Source organism: Folsomia candida, unplaced genomic scaffold (assembly GCF_002217175.1).
Source record: "Folsomia candida strain VU population unplaced genomic scaffold, ASM221717v1 Fcan01_Sc001, whole genome shotgun sequence".
Classification (NCBI taxonomy): Eukaryota; Metazoa; Arthropoda; class Collembola; order Entomobryomorpha; family Isotomidae; genus Folsomia; species Folsomia candida.
The window spans coordinates 5,035,312-5,053,465 of NW_019091193.1; the positions used below are offsets into that span (position 1 = coordinate 5,035,312).

General features: G+C 36.1%; 5 protein-coding genes and 1 pseudogene across 5 annotated transcripts; 2 read left to right on the forward strand and 4 right to left on the reverse strand.

Moving 5' to 3' along the window:
* The first annotated feature begins 2,131 nt into the window (after positions 1 to 2,131).
* Positions 2,132 to 3,858, forward strand: LOC110854616. Its single transcript, XM_022103084.2, has 7 exons — positions 2,132 to 2,291; positions 2,373 to 2,495; positions 2,566 to 2,846; positions 2,956 to 3,260; positions 3,329 to 3,449; positions 3,515 to 3,548; positions 3,637 to 3,858. Exons 1-7 carry the CDS (start codon positions 2,207 to 2,209, stop codon positions 3,702 to 3,704), a joined length of 1,017 nt encoding a protein of 338 aa, XP_021958776.1. The 5' UTR covers positions 2,132 to 2,206; the 3' UTR covers positions 3,705 to 3,858.
* LOC110854626 lies at positions 3,812 to 4,459 on the reverse strand. Its single transcript, XM_022103102.2, has 4 exons — positions 4,325 to 4,459; positions 4,173 to 4,241; positions 4,022 to 4,108; positions 3,812 to 3,954 (listed from the first exon to the last, which is right to left on the reverse strand). The coding sequence occupies exons 1-4, from the start codon at positions 4,385 to 4,387 to the stop codon at positions 3,883 to 3,885; spliced, it is 291 nt and encodes a 96-aa protein (XP_021958794.2). The 5' UTR covers positions 4,388 to 4,459; the 3' UTR covers positions 3,812 to 3,882.
* A 1,966-nt stretch (positions 4,460 to 6,425) lies between these two features.
* Positions 6,426 to 7,719, reverse strand: LOC110841596. Its single transcript, XM_022087283.2, has 3 exons — positions 7,448 to 7,719; positions 7,069 to 7,333; positions 6,426 to 6,799 (listed from the first exon to the last, which is right to left on the reverse strand). Exons 1-3 carry the CDS (start codon positions 7,616 to 7,618, stop codon positions 6,591 to 6,593), a joined length of 645 nt encoding a protein of 214 aa, XP_021942975.1. The 5' UTR covers positions 7,619 to 7,719; the 3' UTR covers positions 6,426 to 6,590.
* A 2,115-nt stretch (positions 7,720 to 9,834) lies between these two features.
* Positions 9,835 to 11,144, reverse strand: LOC110851355. Its single transcript, XM_022099099.2, has 3 exons — positions 10,911 to 11,144; positions 10,381 to 10,642; positions 9,835 to 10,324 (listed from the first exon to the last, which is right to left on the reverse strand). Exons 1-3 carry the CDS (start codon positions 11,082 to 11,084, stop codon positions 10,020 to 10,022), a joined length of 741 nt encoding a protein of 246 aa, XP_021954791.1. The 5' UTR covers positions 11,085 to 11,144; the 3' UTR covers positions 9,835 to 10,019.
* A 2,461-nt stretch (positions 11,145 to 13,605) lies between these two features.
* On the forward strand, positions 13,606 to 14,865 carry LOC110851345. Its single transcript, XM_022099086.2, has 3 exons — positions 13,606 to 13,869; positions 13,960 to 14,221; positions 14,421 to 14,865. The coding sequence occupies exons 1-3, from the start codon at positions 13,684 to 13,686 to the stop codon at positions 14,714 to 14,716; spliced, it is 744 nt and encodes a 247-aa protein (XP_021954778.1). The 5' UTR covers positions 13,606 to 13,683; the 3' UTR covers positions 14,717 to 14,865.
* LOC110851335 lies at positions 14,722 to 17,865 on the reverse strand (annotated as a pseudogene).
* Positions 17,866 to 18,154: the final 289 nt, after the last annotated feature.

Genomic DNA, 18,154 nt, shown 5'->3' on the forward strand with positions numbered 1-18,154 from the left:
GTAAAGGTATACCCAAATTTGTTAGTTTGTGGATAGGACAGAGGTACTTTAGTGCGTTCGAAGGTTAAGTAGACTGTGGTCACTAAAGTCAAGACTCTAACCAAACTTCTAAATTCTGTACTACCGCTGAATAAAATATATTTGGGTGCAGTATGTAAATATGATTATATAGGTGCCATGATATAGCAATTTTCGTAAAACAGCACTTTTCCAAAGTATGTGAGACAATTGGAGGAATGTTTTCACCGGATACACACATACGTACTTATTTTACTGTAAAAAATTTATGAATTGGTATTGACAAAATATGGACAAAATAGATAGTTTACATTTTTTGTTAAACTTTAAAAAACGTGTTTAACTTAAGTAAACAAAATAAGTAGATAAAATATACGGCTTTTAGGTTCCCATAACTGGTGGAACCTTGACAGACAAATTTTGCAGTGGATAATTTTATACTATTAAGCCGCCATTTTACAAAATGGTATAACAATTTAGGCTAGCAATTGTATGCCAGGCAACACTAAATAATCATTCATGCAGTGGAAATCGAACTAATCGAAGATTTAAACTGATCTGATACATAAATACGAAACGCAGTTCGGCCTCAATTACCAACTTTTTTATTGACGAATAAATTGCCGGTCAATAGATACCTTAATTTATTGTAAATAAGTAAGCAATTTCGCAGGATAGATTCTGTTATTGCATTTTTGCCAACTATGTGTAATATGCGTTCAAATTTAATATTGTTCAAGTTTTGTTTTATTTATTTATTTTAAGACAAATTATGTACAAATCTATTAAAAATTCTGAATTTAATTGCATAGTATTTACGATCTCCGCACTTTCTAAAATTTGTATCTTACTGAACGTACATAGATATTTAACCCTTTAACGTGTATGATTGACGACAAGAAAATGCATTAAATCGGGGACACTATAAGTATGTTGTGGTCATGGCGCGGGAGGAGAAATTCAGGAGTTTTTAATAAAGCTCGAAAAACTGAAAAATCAAAAATTTAACATTGCGTTGTATAGGGAAATATCCAAATTTTTGGGAAGAAAATCTTCAAATTTAGCATTGTGTTGGCATAGGAGAAATCCCTCAAAACTGCAACAAATTTTAGGTCGCGGAGAGAAAATGGTGAAAATCAATGACCTCCTAGAAACGACAATTGTCTTCCTTCCGCGCCATGACCACGATTTTTCAGGACGACTTTTGTCGTACTCCCGAATTAAACCATTTCTTATAAAACGACAATTGTCGTCGTTACAGTTTAAAGGGTTAATAAAAATTGTAAGTTGTCCAAAGCAAAACCCAGATTTTTTAGACTTCTACAGCAGCCGGTTCTCGAATGCGATTTGACAGCGTAAAATAAATAATTTAACAACTTGTTCATCATTTATCTGGATATGGATTTGTCCATGACTTGGCTTCATGCAACTGAACCCAGTAACTCGTGAACCTTGAACTTTGTCCGCTATAAATTTTAAACTGTGTTGCTATACATATGTAAATCTGATTTTGTTTAATTGCTCAACCACAAAAATATACTTACTTTTCTACATAGTATTTATTTATGCTTTATCTCTCGTACATTTAACAACTAATCGTAACTCTTCTTATACCACATGTTTCATACAATTTTCAACGAATTCGAGCATTGTGTGGATAAATAAATTTTAACAAAAGGAGAAAAAAATGTAGAAAATGTGCAGGTCATGAACGACGTATGGTTTGATATAGCTATATTTTTCATTTAATGACGCACGACACAAAGTCTGCTCTCTTGTCAAACTTAATTTATACGACTGTTTAACACTTGGAGTTTGGTCTTGAAATCAGGATACCTTATCAAAATAAATGATCGGATGATCCATAAATGATGTTATCTAATCAACGATGGGGGAGGGATTAGCTACTTAAGGCCCCATTTGTGTCATGTGTTAAAATTTGGCATAACCCGTTAACTTGGAAATCTGAAACTTTCAAATTTTTCTGTGACATCCTTTATGTATGTATGACCACCCTACAACAATGTTACCATCTGTCAAAATTTGTTAAATGTTTGTAAAGCTATTGCGAAATACTAATTGTAACAGAACATTTTTTAAAATTAAATCTGTTCTGCATAAAAACTACAAAAATCGAATATTTGAGATCACTAGTTTCGCGTCGTTGCAATTAGCAGTTCGTTTCACAATGACTCGTTTAACCTTGTTCGGTTTGACTTTAATTGTCGTAGTGTTGAGCAATGTCGCGTTGGGACTTTTGTCGCCAAAACTCAGTTAGTTAAAAAAATTTAAAAAAATATACATAAATTTTCTGAAATATATTGCATGTTATATTTCGTATTTTATGTTTCCAGAAAAGTACTCCGTAGACCCGAAATCTGTAACTGTTTCGGGAATTTCGTCCGGCGGGGCGATGTCGTCACAGTTTCACTATATTTACTCCAATGAGGTTAAGGGGGCCGGAATTTTTGCTGCTGGTACGCTTCAAATATTAACTTCAAAGAATTTACAAAATTACAAAAATTTTCTAATAAACTTATTTTCCAGGTCCCTATTTGTGTGCTTATGAAGGGGTCGGGGCTGCCAGCGTGTGCATGATGACACCTGCCTTGGAAAACCTGCCGGCATACATCGCACAAGCTGATAAGTATTCTGCGGAGGGTAAAATTGCACCCACGTCCAATTTAGCGGCCTCCAAAGTTTACATTTTCCATGGTTCGTTGGATATCGTGGTCCAACAAGGGTCCGGCAAGAAGCTGAAGGAAATGTATGATCATTACGGAGCCGATGTTCATGCAGAATTCAGCATTGCGTCGGGTCACGGACAGGTAAATAAATATGTTAATAGTCGACGAAATCTCATTCAACAAAGTTTTCCAGAAATTTTTAAAAATTTCTGTCAATTTAACTTAAATTTTGATTTGCCCATCTTGACAGCCAGTTAACAACGGGCTTGGCGGGCCATGCGCATTGACCAACCCACTTACCAAATTTGTCAACGAATGTGGTTACAACGGTGCCTACGAGATGTTCAAGTGGCTCTATGGTGACAGCATTGTCGCACCGGCGCCAGGATACAGAGCTGATGGTGAACTAGTGACATTTGACCAGTCCGAATTTTTCCCATTGCTCCAACCAAATTCCATGGCCAGCAAGGGATTCATGTACGTCCCAAAAAGATGTAAGGATGGTTCCAAGGTGTGCCGATTCCACATTGCCTTTCACGGCTGCATGGCTAACGAGTAAGTTTGATTATAGTAATTAAGAAGTGTAAAATTTCGGAAATTTTAAAACATTATAAATCATGCAGGCAAACTATCGGTCGAGATTATGCTACAAAATCGCAATACGACGACGTGGCAGAGTTGAACGATATCGTAGTGTTGTACCCCCAAACGACCGTCAGTTTCATTAGCCCGTCAGCATGCTGGGTAAATAAATGTTAAATTGTGCTTGAAATTTGTATGTTGAATTCTTATATAATCTTGAAATTTAGGACTGGTTCGGTTACACTGGAAAGGAAACTTTTGGTGAGGGAATAATTTGACAAAATTATAGTTTTCTTGGGGTTTACATAGATACAATTAAAAGTGTTATCATTCATATTTATGTATGCAGCCACCAAGTCTGGTGCACAACCGGGCGGTGTGTACAAGATGATGAAGCGTGTGATAACCGGAGCCTAAAAACTTGATGATTGTATGCAAAAGTGGTAAATTAAATACACAGATACACAGACTTGATAAAAAATGTTTGTTGAGTTACATCGACTGAAATATTTTGACAAAATTACTACCATTCGAAATAATAAATCAATCAGTGAATGATCATTTATTCGTTTATGATTTAAATATATATATTAAATTAAACTGGTGGCTTCTCTGAAGCTTTAAACTGAACAAGAACCAGAACATAGGTTGACAGAAATCCAAGAACCTGCAAATGTAAAATTATAATTTATTACAAATTTTACATATTTACCACATATTTTTGGACTACTGACCGATATAAAATAATTCTTGTTAAGAACAAAATAGTTTCCAGGATTGATAAACAACTCTGTTTTCGTAATGTGAAGAAATCCTTGAAGCTAAATATCAACATTACAGTTACAAATTTGATGCTTCAGTCAACAATTAGAAGTAATTGCACACCTTTAGCTGCAGTTTCGGGGCAAAAGTGCGAATTCCATTTTCAACAAAAAGTTTCAACACCTTTGTTCTCTAAAAATAAACATGAACACTGTAACACTGTACAAAGCAGAAATAATTCGATTAATAATCCCAAAATTTATGTAAATACGTACCTGTTCACCCAAATGTGACGACGCCATCGGCAACAGGGCCAAAGTCAGTGTCGAATGCCACATAAATATTAGTGCAACCGTCCAATTAACATAATTTGTATACGTTTCAGATGTCACAGTACTTATGAAAATGAACATGTCCATCACGCAAACAATCGATTTTGAGAGCATTATTAGAATCATTTGTTTGCTAAACACTTGACCAAACTGTTCAATTATTTCAGAGAAATTGGTAAATTCCGAGAGAAAAGTGGTGAAATAAGTTTCCATTTCTCGACGATTTTCATTTTTCAGAGGCTTGCATTTTACAAAAACTTCCAACACGTGAAACCCAATTTCTATCACGAGAATCATAGCGCACAACCAAATGGTGTAGAACCCTTCAGAAATTCCGATCAGGTTTTTAATCAGGAAAAATATGACGAATAACCCTTTTTTGAAAGGTGTGTCGACATCCCGGTAATTTTTTGGGGTGGAAATCAGCCCATAAATCTGTGTCACGCTAGAATGCGTGTGGCACACAAGCATTGAAATTATAGAAGCGATCATAAGAATTTTCAATTTCTTGCTAATTTTTTCCGTAAATTTGGACACGGTTGGGTTTGCACTTTCCGATTTTAGCACGATTTCCAACCTTATCAACGAGTTGGACAGATTTGCGTGAAATTTCAAAGTTTTCTTGATCTGGACGAAAACCAAGATTCGCACGCAACATCGAGAAATTGCGACTGCAGTTTTGACAAAGGCTTCCGAAGCGGTGTGGGTGTTACTGCTGTTGTCAGATTTCGGAGACCGGGCAGAGTGGAAAATAACGGAGAGGTTGAATAAATTTGGTACGATTAGGTAAAACAGGGCGAGGCTGAGGTTGACGAAAAATAAGATACCAGGGTAACTTTTGTAAGAAAATGAGGAGATTAAGGCGCTTTGGTCAAAGTGTAATTTGTACGGAATATATCCAAAAATTTGGGCAGCAAAGGTGAGCGTTTTTGTAATGTGGGAAAATTGTTGGGTTAAACTGTTTGGATTTGAAATTGTGTCTGAGGTCGTCACCGGTGGGTAGTAGATTAGGGATAAGTGTTTACTTGACGGGGTAAAAATCTTGAGATTTTTGTTGTTAGTACGGTCCATGGCGAAATTGTTCTTTAAGATTAGTTGGCAAAAAAATTGTCACCGAATGTATCCACCACCATTTTCCAGGAAAGTCGAGTAACAATGATTTCGTAAGGGACTGTTATGTACCAAAGTGGTAAGGTTTTACTGTGGAAAATATTTTTACAGTTCACTACAACTTGGTAATAGAGCTTGATGGAGATTGCACTAGGTAACAGAGTTTACTGGGGTCATAAGTTTTAGGTACAGGCATATATTTAATACCACTTGAATTCAAGCGAAACGTGTACGACTGGTGACAGGTGGAGGATATTTATTTAGGATATTTTCTAGAATAAAAAGAAGTATTTGTTCCATTAAGTTGTAAAAGGTCAGCTATTATTATCAAAATACATGTCATCCATGCTCAATTATGATAATGGTGTTTTTCTCGAGGAATGTGTAGTAGCAATTGTTTAATGCTATTAGATTTTTTGTAACAAATAAACTGCCTGAAACAAAATCCTGTCATGCTGAAATTTGTAACAATATTATTACCGTCGTGTAAATAAATAAAAGCTATAATTTGAAAGTGTAAAGTCAAATATTTATAAATATTTGCACTTTAATAATTATCAGTAAGAGGACATATTGTGTTTCTACATACACTGTGTGCATCAAAAACTGGTCTGACCATTGGTTTTATGTAGAGGTGGCTGGATCTAAAATGTACTTGAGCTCTATTTGTCCGTCCATCTTAAATCACGATTGGTGGCAAATGATGCATTTATGATATCGATGATTTTGTTGTATATTCATTTCCATGCAGAATTTTAGGACTTTGCTTACGACTCTTAACCTAACGATTAAACCTTTTTACGTATCTTTGCTTTCTATTAATGAGTTATTTATTTTCATCGAATGAAACATTCCATGGGACATAGACCAAATGAGTGTATCGAGGAATAAATATACACCTTAGTCATTAGTAACAAAAATAAAATACAAACTGTTTGCATGTGATTCAAACTGTGGAAAGAATTTATTTAATAATAATAAATAAATACGATGTTTTACAACAAAAATTTGTCAAAAATTTTAAAAATGAGCAAAAGTTATGCTTTCGAATTTCAAATAGGTACATTCACTACTGCATGATTTTTAACGATATGAAACCTTAGCATTTGTTGAAATCAACGGAAACAAAATTATCCGGATTAAACCCAAGGGAAAGCAAATGTTGCGAGATTGCGTATGTTTCGATCTCTGTAAGACATTTATTCGGTGAGCTGACCAACCAAGTGCCGGCCCCATCGTCAAAACAAGCCACACCCAAGTTGAAAGATAAATTGTTGGAGAGTGAAAGGACCGAGACGCCACCAACGTCTGCAAAAAACAATCATTTCAGGGGCACGCTGATACAAAAATCACAAGATTTATTACTAAACTGTGACCAAACTTGGTAAACCAAACTCTGTATAGAATTATCGCTAGCTATAATTCGTCGCTAATTTACTGCAAATTTAAATTTCGCGGTAAGTATGCACATTAGTCTTAACTGTATTTCGTGCCAAACCACAAAGGAGTTTCACCTGATCGACAGAGTAAATGCATAGTTCCTTAAAACATTGCTAACCACATTTTTGTAAACTTACCCCCACGTTCGAACATCTTATCGAACCGTAGAAATCCAGGGAATCCGAGTGGATAAACAAACTGATCCAGCGTCAGATTTCCGTACCCTGTAACAGTATGTTGTGACCCTCCGTTTAATGGATATTGGGTCAGGGTGAAGCATCCGTGGTCCAGATCGTCCTGGGTCAGAGGTGGAACAGCAACGGAGTGGAAAAGATGTTGCGTCAGTCGGGTCAAATGCTCTTTACTCATCATGACGAAGTACAGTTCGGGGTAAGTAGACGTCTGAAAGAATTTGGTGAAAGTTGCTAAATTGAATGCAATCTGTGACGAATTTGTAGTCCTTTTTTAATCAAATTATAATCATTTATGTGTCTCAATATTGATATAAATACGTACCCAGGCAGGGTTAAAGTTTGCCGCTATAAATGGTGGAGTTTTGCAAGTTTCCTTCACATTTCCAAACCCATACGGATCTGTGCCTGGCTCCCCTTGGCTGAAACCAGCGTCACTTTTGGATAAGATTCCACAAAGGAGGAAAATGCAGAACAAATTTCTGACAGAAATCATTTCGCTTAATTTTAAAAGTTTGGTAAAAATTGGTAAAATTTGAGAGACAATTAAAATCAAAGTCAGGCAAGAAGTCGGGATTCTTATAGACTGAGGTATGAAATTTTCTGGCTTAAGGTGGTAAAAGAATGTACCCCTTGAATCATAAATAGACCAGACTGGGTTTAATAAAAGTGGGATAATCCGTATTGGAATGTATGCCTATTTTTTACTATTGGATTTGACAAAATAACTGAACCTTTTACAGAAAGGGGAAGGTTCCATTTAAAAGAGGAGGATAAAATGGGCTTTATTTCACACAAGAAGGGATGCATTTAAGACACTGAAAGTCAACTTCGAGTCGTCGCCGACGAAGTATTTATATTTAATCCGCTAATTTATTTTCTTATGAAAACCAAATAACGTAGTGGCTATTTATAAGTCCACGTGCTCAGTGACATATAGTTTTAAGAAAACAAGTCTTATTAATAACTAAACACATGTACCTATGTAAATTTTTCAATGCGCTGCTAATAAATACCAATGCACTCATGTTGCCATTTATATATTCACAAGATTTTTAATAAGGTCAAAACATACATCCGGAATTCTGCTCATTTCAACTTACACCTCGTACCTAGGCAGTCAGTCCAGCCTGATTTTATATTTTAAACAAAATCGTAAACATTTATTTTGAAAAATAAAATAAATAGAAATACAGAACTGAAAAATATGTGCCGATCAAGTAATACTCAGCAACTTCAAGATAACGAGGTAAGCAAATTACATAATTCATTTCGAGAAGGTAGAGTAGCTAAGCGCATACATATCTACACGATTGCCATAAAATGCGACTCTTTTTGGTTATTATCTAGATTTATAAAATAAATAATGATTACGTTCATAATCCCCCAGATTGCCACGACAGACGCTCAGCAGCTTGCAGAAGAAGTAATTAATCAACTAAATGACGAATACCAACGACTAATGGAAATGACGATCCGGCAAACAAAACGAGTTTACAAATTGTCTCACATTTCCCGGACAATAATCCAGAGCCAGCTATCCAACCCTGAAACAAGTCCGTTGAAAAAGGGTAATTTCTAATTTTATGATTCTTGAAAAGTTTGTTATCTTTTTCGAAGCATTTAACACGCGACCACGCTGAAGATTCGTATGCACTCAAACTCCGCGGAGTTTGAGTGCATTTTTATGCTCTCCTACCCCCATTGGACAATTATAGACCTTCAAATAATTAATTCGCAGTTTTAACCTCCGTGGGACATAGTGCAGGGCGGAGTTTGAGTGCATAAGAATCTTCAGCGTGCACGCGACTGGAAAGTTTGATTAAAGAGATTGTGTCATAATTTTTTTTAGCTGCACTCCTCGAAGAGATTTAAACCTTAAAGAATAGAATCAGTTGCACAAGGACAATTTTACTTGGACTGATCAGTCCTCCGGAGGTGGCAGCGTTTGAAGAAGAGCTCAAAAATGCAAATCAGGATCAGAAATAAGCGCATGTAGTACTTACTCAGAATTACTTCACCAAAAATTTGATTCCCGCTTCGTATCCCTACCATACTAATAGTATGGGAAGGATACCAGCGCGGGATGGAAAAGAAAAACTGAGTTGATATTATGAAAAAGCCGTTTCACATACCACGCCCTTGTCTTCGCTCAATCTGACCCTTCGACCGTGACGTATCATAAAATACATATTCATATTTCATTATTAAATTTCTCTGCGAATTTGGGGACGTGTTCAAACATTTTTTATGTGGAGGGCACCTGTTGGCTTTTCAGGTATATGTAACTAATGTTGTTGGAGTTCGGTGGTGAGATTTGGAAAAAATGTGGAGAAAGTGACTTTCCCCATGAAATTAGATTGAGTATGATGAAATAAATTATGTCTTAGACTGAACCGGTTGTTGGTGTATGTATTTATGACGTAGCGTGCATACATTTCCAAAATTGTTTGTTCATTCTTAAGGGATGAATTAGGTATTAATCATTATTACTTAAATGTACATTCATACACACCAGTATACATTAGCTATCTATGTATGTTCATCCCACAATCCTCATCTGAGTTTATTGAGTGAGTTAAAAATATGCATAAGTAAGCAAATAATTTAAATTGCAACCTGGAAGTCTAATGCCCAACAATTTATCTTAAGTGGATACGTATATTTGAGTTTTGTTAGTAAAATACAGCGTTTGCAATAATTAGTCGGATATTTTTTGTAAAAAAAATAATGCATTTTAACCTTATTTATTTAATTATTTGGCAAGAACATGTTAGGCTTTAAATTTTAAGATAAAATTGAGAACTCGGCGGTTAAGAACTTACATTAATGCAAAATGTGATTTTTAGTGTTTTTTAATTTAAAAAGGTCTAAAGCTCGGTCTAAGTTATTAGCCATCAATATGCCTGACTTTTGCAATTTTGGTTCCCATTTCGGTTTGGTTTCCGATGCTGGGTGGTGTATTTATTGTAGGATTTTAGATCCTGTTGATCCCCACACTTGGAATTGTCCATTACCACGATATTATCCATATTAAACCCCAAGGATGCCACATGCTGGCTGATGGCGTAAATATCCTCCTCCGAAATTGACCAGTTTGGCGAGTTAACTATCCAAGCTCCAACTCCATCATCGTGACAAACAACTCCTAAAGTGAACGACACGCCGTTGGAGAGGGACAGCGACACAAGATTGGCAACGTCTAAAAAAACTCAACCTTAAAAATTCAGTTTTAAAAAAACTAAAGTGTTCACCTACTTGTCGGAAACATTGGATCGGAGCGAAAAAGACCAGGAAATCCAGTCAAGGCGACAAACAAATCCAGAGATAAGTCACCAAACCCGGTGACAGTGTGTAGAGTACCGTTGGGCGCAATTGTGTGAGTCATACTGAAGCAGGCGTACTTCAAATCCTCGAGGGGGATGGGGTCCACTTGGATGGAGTGATGCAGATTTTGCGTCAACCTGGTCAACTGCTCCTTGCTCATCATGACGAAATGAAACTCGGGGAAATCGGATTCCTAAAAGTACAGTAGAATTTTTTGTGCGTGTCACCTCATTTGCCTAAATTCGACTCTCCCCACTTTCGGTAAAATTGGATTTCCATGTTGAATTAACTCTTGCGAATGCGTCAAAAATATACAAATGAGGTGATTAGCACAAAAAATCCACCGCATTGTAAAATGTATTGAAACAATTCATATACTCCGAGATCTATTTATTTAAACTAAGAATGAGCAATAAATTATGCACGGAGTGAGATGAAAAGTCAATGTAAATTTGTCTTGCCCATGTCGGATTGAAACTTTTTGTGGCAAAAATTGATTTGCAAGTTTCAGAGACGTCTCCAAATCCATATGGGTCGGTGCCAGGCCCAGTGCCGAATCCAGCTTCAGTTACAGGAAGAATAGCCATAAGGATAAGGTAGCTCACGGCCAAAATGTTTCTGAAAGTAAAGTTCATTTTAAAATTGTTAGCGAAAATAGTGACAAGTGTGTATCTGACTTGAGCTAATTAAGGCAGAAATGATTCTTCGCCGCGGTTTATATACCCGCAGAAATTGGCACGGTCCGTTGTAAAGTAGACTATTCAGCCAAAACCGAAATAAAGTGCAGGTTAGGCTAGGTTAGGTAATAACATGATTAAATAAAACCTTATTCATGAAGTTTTTATTTGTTTGTTTATGAAATACTTCTCTTTATTATACATTATTGTATGTATGTACCTTGCCAACAAAACCCAAAATAAGCATTTTGTTACTTATTTTGCACCTGAGGCCTGAATATACCTAGTTTACATATGAGGTAGATTTGTGTTTACATTATTTATTTTACTAGGTGATATGTGGGTAATAAACTGGATAAAATAAAATAGATTAATTGTAGTAAAAGTAGAATTCTCAAAAAACATTGTTGTATTAATGTAGATAGGTACGCATATCGAGCACGTTGCATATTCAGTGGAAAATTTGCAGCATCTACATATTTATGTACATGTGCATACAGCTTCCTCTATTTAATGTACGTAGGTGTTTTATTATTGATTTTCAAAAGGTATGTTCCGCATAGTTTCTGGCCAGAATTTTGATGAAATAACAAACTTCGGATACATTTAGGATCCTGTGATTTTTTTCAGATCTTTAGGTTAACATTAACACTAGCAATCAATCATCAAACTTTACCTCGACGGAAAAAATGTCAGATTTGCAAATTAAATATCGTAGTGTAATTTAATTTTTAACGCTGGAGGGGTAATCGGTGTCGCAGATTTATGATCGTATGCTTAAAATTTACAATGAAAACTGCTAAACACAAAACACAAATTCAATTGGGTCAATAATTTCAAATGATGGCGAAAAGAGGTCTCGGACAAAAAGCCGCTAGGACGCCCAAAATCTGTTTCTCCCACAGAAAGGCTCCGGAAACTAGAGGAACAAATAATGAGAGATCCGCGATTGAAACTGTCCTATTTAGCAGATGAGATGGGTGTTCCAAAACCAACAATTTGTTCCATGTTAACTGAAGTCTTCGGTATGAAAATGGCTTCCTCCCGTTGGGTACCAAAATTGCTTTCGGCATCTCAAAAACAGGATCGAATCGACTTTTGGAATGAAAGTTTTGCCCTTTCAAATGAAACCTGGAACCTGATTCATATTTTAATAGTTGGATATGATACTTGGGTTTACTATTATGACCCGGAGACCAAATAATAATTCATACAATGGAAGCACGGGGGGTCGCCCCAGCCCATGAAAGCAAAAGTGCAAAAACCTGCCAAAAAATTGATGATTCCCATTTTCAAGGATATCAAAGGTCCCCTCCTTATAACATTTATTGGTAAAAATACTATGATAAATGGGGCAGCCTATGCAGGAATCTCGAAGGAGTTGTGTGCTCTGGTTGAAGAAAAACGTGGGGTCAAAAAAAAGAGTTGGTGCATTTTTAGCACGCCAAAGCCCCACCTCATACCTGGCATTTTGCGAGGGCTGCTGCAGACGGAAATCGCTTCACCTAGATAAACCACCTCCTGTACAGTCCAGACATGACCCCTGGTGATTATTATTCGTTTCGAAACTTAAAGAAAGACATCAGGGGGAAACGGTTTTCTGATGATAATAAAATCAAGTCGTAAATTTTGGCATATTTTCGAGGTAAATTTTGATGAGCTATTGCTAGTGATAATGTTAACCTATAGAACTGAAAAAAATCACAGCATCCTACATGTATTTGAAGTTTGTTATTTCATCAAAAGTTTGGTCAGAAACAGTGCGGAACATACCTTTTGAAAATCAATAATAAAACACCCACGTACATATGATCTGTTGCTGCAGTTTCTTTGCTATTTAATATTGGGCGTACTCACGACAACGTCTTATTTCGCATCGCAACTCATTTAGCATACTTGCGAAGATAAAAATATTTCTGTCGTGAGGGGATTCGCAAAATATACTTCGCAAATCTCTCAAATCTACTGAAAACATCTATTTCGGTTTTGTATCCACGGATTTCTTTAATTTCTCTAGCTGGCGATGGTGAGGATGATTTTGCGAAATATTTTTGCGAAATAAGAAAATGCCCAATTGCTTGGTAAATTTGTCCCATAGTTTTCTAGCAAAATTTTTTCGAAATCTCTTATATCTCGCAAAACTTCGCAAGTTACAGATATGTTGCTATGCTCAATTTGCGACATATATGCGAGATATGCAAGGTAAGGTTGGCGTGAGTACGCTCAATGTAATGAAAATTCCAACGTTGCAGGAAAATACAATGATTATAAAATAGGCAATAAATTTCTACACCAGTTACTTCTGCTTCGGTCCTATTTCCCTGAATAACACATGAATTTTGTTAGCCTAGGATTGCATATAGTATGCAGCTTCCATTTAGGTATGCATCGTGGTTTTCGCTGATTTAAATAATAAAATAGGATTCCTGATTGACACGAACTGCGAATTTTTGGGGCATATATTAATTGAAAAATTTGATACCGATTTTGGTTCAGTGCAACCTGTCAGAGTTTGTTGATTACAGGTTGTGACAATTTTCCGAGAAAGATTTTAAAAATGCATTACTACTGCACCCTTCTCCGTTTTCTTTTGCTAATAAGTTCCATTCTACTGGTGACGATCCTTCACTTGACCTCAGCTGGGTACAGCTCAGGACCTGGAACCGATCCATACGGATTTGGAAATGTCGCCGAAATTTGCAATTCGCCAATTTCTGTGACACAGTATTTCAGCCCGACATGGGTACATGCATAAATTAACACAAATTATGTTAATATTCAGAATAACTCAAACGGATAATAATTAATATAATTTCATTGCATTTATTTACAGACGATTGATCATCCCGAACTTCACTATGTCATGATCAGCAAGGAGCAGTTGACCCGGTTGACACAAAATCTGCACCACTCCGTCATCGTGGACCCCATCCGAACGGAGGATATCAGGAAGGCGTGCTTCACGAGTACTCAAGTCGCATCAACGAACGGTGCCAATCACACAGTGACTGGTTTTGGAAGCTTATCTTTGAATTTGTTTGTCGCCATGTCCGGATATCCAAGGGTTTTTCATTCTGATCCAATGTTCCCGTTAAGTATGTACACATACAGTGGCGGCGGAATTGGGGGGGGCGGGGGGCATGTGGGGACATTAACATTGTGGGATTAGAGGAGGGGGGACTTATTAATACTATTTTGCTGAATTTCTGCGAAAAAGTCTTCCTGCCTCCGCCGCCACTGATTCGCAGTAAATTTTTACTTATGATGCACATACTTTTATGACTTATGTTTCAGGCGTTCCCAATTTGGCGTCGATGTCCTTCTCGAACAGGGAAACGTTCGTCGTAACCTTGATTTGTCACGACGACGGTGTCGCAGGGTGGGTCGTTAACTCACCAAACTGGTCAATTTCAGACGAGGACATTTACGCTGTCAGCCAGCATCTACTCTCCTTGGGGTTCAACATGGATCATGCAGTAATATTGGACAACTCGAATTGTGGGGAAAATAGCATGAACAGCGATGTCGTCACACCAATGAAACCGCACAGAAAAGGAAATAAGCACCGCAAAGGCCTTCTCCACTTGTAATCATGCAGAGGACAATATGTTTTATCTTTATTTCAACTAAATCACAAGTTCCAGATTTTAAAATGACTCAACCAAGTTTCAAATTGGATAAAAAATTGTTTGGGCTGTTTGGAAGGAAACAAGTTATTAAAAATTAATCATGGATTTCATATGTTGCTTTCATCAATGTTTTTACATTCGTACATATTTATTTAATATAATGTTCTAAACATTATATTACAATATTAAAGGATACATAAGTACATATGTCCCGAAACAATAAAGCCAATTAATCCCCCTAACCTCGCGTGAAAAATGTCGGCCATTCATCCCAAATTTCTTGAGACATTAAAATGTACAGGTTAAATAAAATCTGAATGCAAATATCTAATGGTGATTTTAATAAGGCTTTAGTTTTACGAATTTTGGAAATGGTACGGGTCTATTGAAGTTATCCACCAAGATTGATAACCGGTTCCAGAACTTGTAACTGGTCCGGTTTTGTTTTAAAAGCTAGCAAACTAAAATATCTAACAGTAAGTTACAACAATTACGAGATTTTGTAAGCGTCGTAAGATTTTATCATTAAAAGTCACGTTACGATTTTTACGAAGCTTGATCCCTTCTTTCTTCTTCGTAAACTACATATTTTACGATGCTGAGGATACGAAGACAATCGTAAATAAGCACATTATATAGTATTATTAATACTGCATTTCGGCTGAAATTTACTCAACAGTTCAGGTTAAAAAAAATACTTGTGATACATAAGCATATAGACTAGATTGCTTTAAATGAGACTATATAATGTATTGTCGTTCATCTTACATAATTTCACATTTAATTTAATAAGTATCGATGGTCTCGCATAAGCCACGTCTGACAATATCATCAAAGGCCTCCTGGACACTCTCCTTCTCCACCGCAGAAGTCATAAAGTGGTAGATTATCCTTGACGCTGACTTATTCTTTGCTTCAAATTGAGAAAAGATGTAATCCGCTGCTTCTGCATATTCATGCCGACCTATAAATTTTCACAACTTGTAACAGAATATTAAATCCATACAGCGTTACTAAAAGTAGAAAGCTTTGACATAAATACGAATGTACCATTTCATACCTCGATATTCTGGAAAGCAAACGGTGAGAGGATACTTTTCAATTTTTAGTTTGAATATATCCGACTTGTTGAGAAGCAAAATTACTGGCATACCGAAGAACCATTTGTTGTTACAAACGGTGTCGAACAAATGGATGCTGTCCTCCATTCGATTGGAACGATCGTCTTCGAATAAAACCTTAATTTTGATACTTTTATGAAATTTTGGCATGTATAATTTCAATTAAATGTTTAGTCCAAGGTAAGAGCCAAACTGTCTCAAGTCTTTGAATATTGACTCGATAGGATATGTATCCCATCAAAAATGCATATTTATAAATAGAATTAAAAATAATTTACCTGATTGTACCCCGACATTGCAACACAAAATATGATGGTTGTCACACTGTCAAAAACGTACGTCCATTGTTTTCTGTTTCCACATTACCAACATCAAAAATCGTAAAGTTCAAGTTCTTAAGGGCAAAGTTGATTTCATTAACTCCATAAGTTGAGGTATAGGTGCGCACAAAATCTTGTTCTGTGGGCTGATAATTTTGCATCCCGATTCGGTCCAAGTTGTCCAAAAAGCTAAAAGTTATAAACAATTATAAACGTCTTTTTCTATTTTTCTATTGTCAGATTTCCATTTTACTATTTAGCTGAATCCCTAATTTGGTACTCATTCGATCGTCCGAAGCATTCCTGTACCCCACCATCGCCCCACAGTCTTTTCATTGCCATAAGCAATTCTTCTGAAAATGGCTCCATATCTTCCCACCGATGGATAACATCAAACACAATTTTCTCATCGTCCTGGCAAACAATGAATTTTTCATGTATGTACAAATATAACAAATATTCAGAAATAAAAAATTTTGTAAAATTAAACTAAAAAAATTTCACCAACTTTTCTATCAGTATTTCGAAAACTGATTTGAAGACGGGACATGGCTTCCAAAATTGCCACGAGGGATTGTATTGTATTTGAATAGATTATAGAACGATAACTTTTAAACTCTTCTTCGGTGAATCCGCTCCCATATATTATTCTTTTGTCATACATACGTACATACATACAATTATATAAGTATTAAGATTTATTAATAAAGAATAATTTTGATATCAAGGTGTATATTTACGTATTTATCTTATACTTACTTCAGCTGCTTCATTACCGTGCTTTTCCCTGAATCACTGGAACCTGGACAGCATAGTGAACCATGTGCAATCAATTTTCAATGGCAATTTATGTATTGTAACTTCATTAGTCAGTATTTTATTCATATTTTATAATATTCAGTTGAGGACTACGAATTGAAATGTGAAACAAATTCTAGTTGGATTTCGTATGTATGCACATTTAAAACACGAAATATGGAGTAAATAAAATCTATAAGTGACAATTTTTTTAAGACAAAGCTTTTAGTAAAATTCAAGGATAACATTTATGAAGTATGTATATACTCTTGTTCTGCTCAAGTTTTGAAGAATCAATTGTGCTCTTTCTTCCTTAGAATAGTAATTATTTGTACATCTGCCTGAAATACAAACAAATAGGAGAAGATATGTACTTACCGAGAAGAAGGAGATAAAAGTGACGGCGTGCCCGTAAAGCTTCTTCCGCCAAATACTTATCGATTTGCTTTGACCGCGATAAGGCGGCCTTCTCCGCAGGTGACATTGTACAACCCATATTGGTTAGAATTACGTAACACGGACTATAAATTTGTGGCCAGTATAAAAAAATATGATCACATGGAATTCTCGGTATACGTAATCGGACGGGATCTGTCAAATGTGGATATAAGCGAAACGAAAATTAAACTACATATGGAGGAAATTCGGGCTGGAAGATAAGTATACACATCTTCCCGGATTCGGGTTTCTGATCGATTTGGCGAAGAACTTTTACTACGTAGTAATTTCACTACGTTCACAATTTAGCTTTCATATGCACATGATGCGAGATTGCAGTTGAGATAAATATGTATAGACAAGAGAAAACGTATTTAAATAATTGTACACATATTTATACATGCACTTAAGTATATGTGCGCATGATGATAAGAATATTTAAACGGTTCACTGTTGTCATTTATAGAGAATTCTGGTAATAATAGTATTTGCTTATGTAAAGCTTTCTTTACATTCATTCTGGGTGGGCTTTCGTCGGAATGAAATGGATCACACCTTACGCAAGCACATGTTTACGGCTATCAATTTCCATACGTGCCAATACTTTTAATAATTCGTCAATCAATCAATATCCAATGTGCATCATCTCGATGACGGTTGATCTGAGGATGAGTCAAGAGCTCATGTAAACCAGAACAATTTCCGCTCTCTCACCCAACAAT

What these genes read in the sequence shown, in the direction of transcription:
- LOC110854616 (XM_022103084.2), top strand. Translation starts at nt 2,207, where the DNA reads ATGACTCGTTTAACCTTGTTCGGTTTGACTTTAATTGTCGTAGTGTTG. An exon ending in CACGGCTGCATGGCTAACGA is followed by an intron (nt 3,261 to 3,328) that starts GTAAGTTTGATT and finishes TAAATCATGCAG; the next exon opens with GCAAACTATCGGTCGAGATT. An exon ending in CACTGGAAAGGAAACTTTTG is followed by an intron (nt 3,549 to 3,636) that starts GTGAGGGAATAA and finishes TTATGTATGCAG; the next exon opens with CCACCAAGTCTGGTGCACAA.
- LOC110854626 (XM_022103102.2), bottom strand. Translation starts at nt 4,387, where the DNA reads ATGTGGCATTCGACACTGACTTTGGCCCTGTTGCCGATGGCGTCGTCA. An exon ending in CGTCACATTTGGGTGAACAG is followed by an intron (nt 4,242 to 4,324) that starts GTACGTATTTAC and finishes GTTTATTTTTAG; the next exon opens with AGAACAAAGGTGTTGAAACT. An exon ending in CCCCGAAACTGCAGCTAAAG is followed by an intron (nt 4,109 to 4,172) that starts GTGTGCAATTAC and finishes GTTGATATTTAG; the next exon opens with CTTCAAGGATTTCTTCACAT.
- LOC110841596 (XM_022087283.2), bottom strand. Translation starts at nt 7,618, where the DNA reads ATGATTTCTGTCAGAAATTTGTTCTGCATTTTCCTCCTTTGTGGAATC. An exon ending in CAAACTTTAACCCTGCCTGG is followed by an intron (nt 7,334 to 7,447) that starts GTACGTATTTAT and finishes AAATTCTTTCAG; the next exon opens with ACGTCTACTTACCCCGAACT. An exon ending in TAAGATGTTCGAACGTGGGG is followed by an intron (nt 6,800 to 7,068) that starts GTAAGTTTACAA and finishes TGTTTTTTGCAG; the next exon opens with ACGTTGGTGGCGTCTCGGTC.
- LOC110851355 (XM_022099099.2), bottom strand. Translation starts at nt 11,084, where the DNA reads ATGAACTTTACTTTCAGAAACATTTTGGCCGTGAGCTACCTTATCCTT. An exon ending in AAAGTTTCAATCCGACATGG is followed by an intron (nt 10,643 to 10,910) that starts GCAAGACAAATT and finishes CTGTACTTTTAG; the next exon opens with GAATCCGATTTCCCCGAGTT. An exon ending in CGATCCAATGTTTCCGACAA is followed by an intron (nt 10,325 to 10,380) that starts GTAGGTGAACAC and finishes GAGTTTTTTTAG; the next exon opens with ACGTTGCCAATCTTGTGTCG.
- LOC110851345 (XM_022099086.2), top strand. Translation starts at nt 13,684, where the DNA reads ATGCATTACTACTGCACCCTTCTCCGTTTTCTTTTGCTAATAAGTTCC. An exon ending in AGTATTTCAGCCCGACATGG is followed by an intron (nt 13,870 to 13,959) that starts GTACATGCATAA and finishes ATTTATTTACAG; the next exon opens with ACGATTGATCATCCCGAACT. An exon ending in TGATCCAATGTTCCCGTTAA is followed by an intron (nt 14,222 to 14,420) that starts GTATGTACACAT and finishes CTTATGTTTCAG; the next exon opens with GCGTTCCCAATTTGGCGTCG.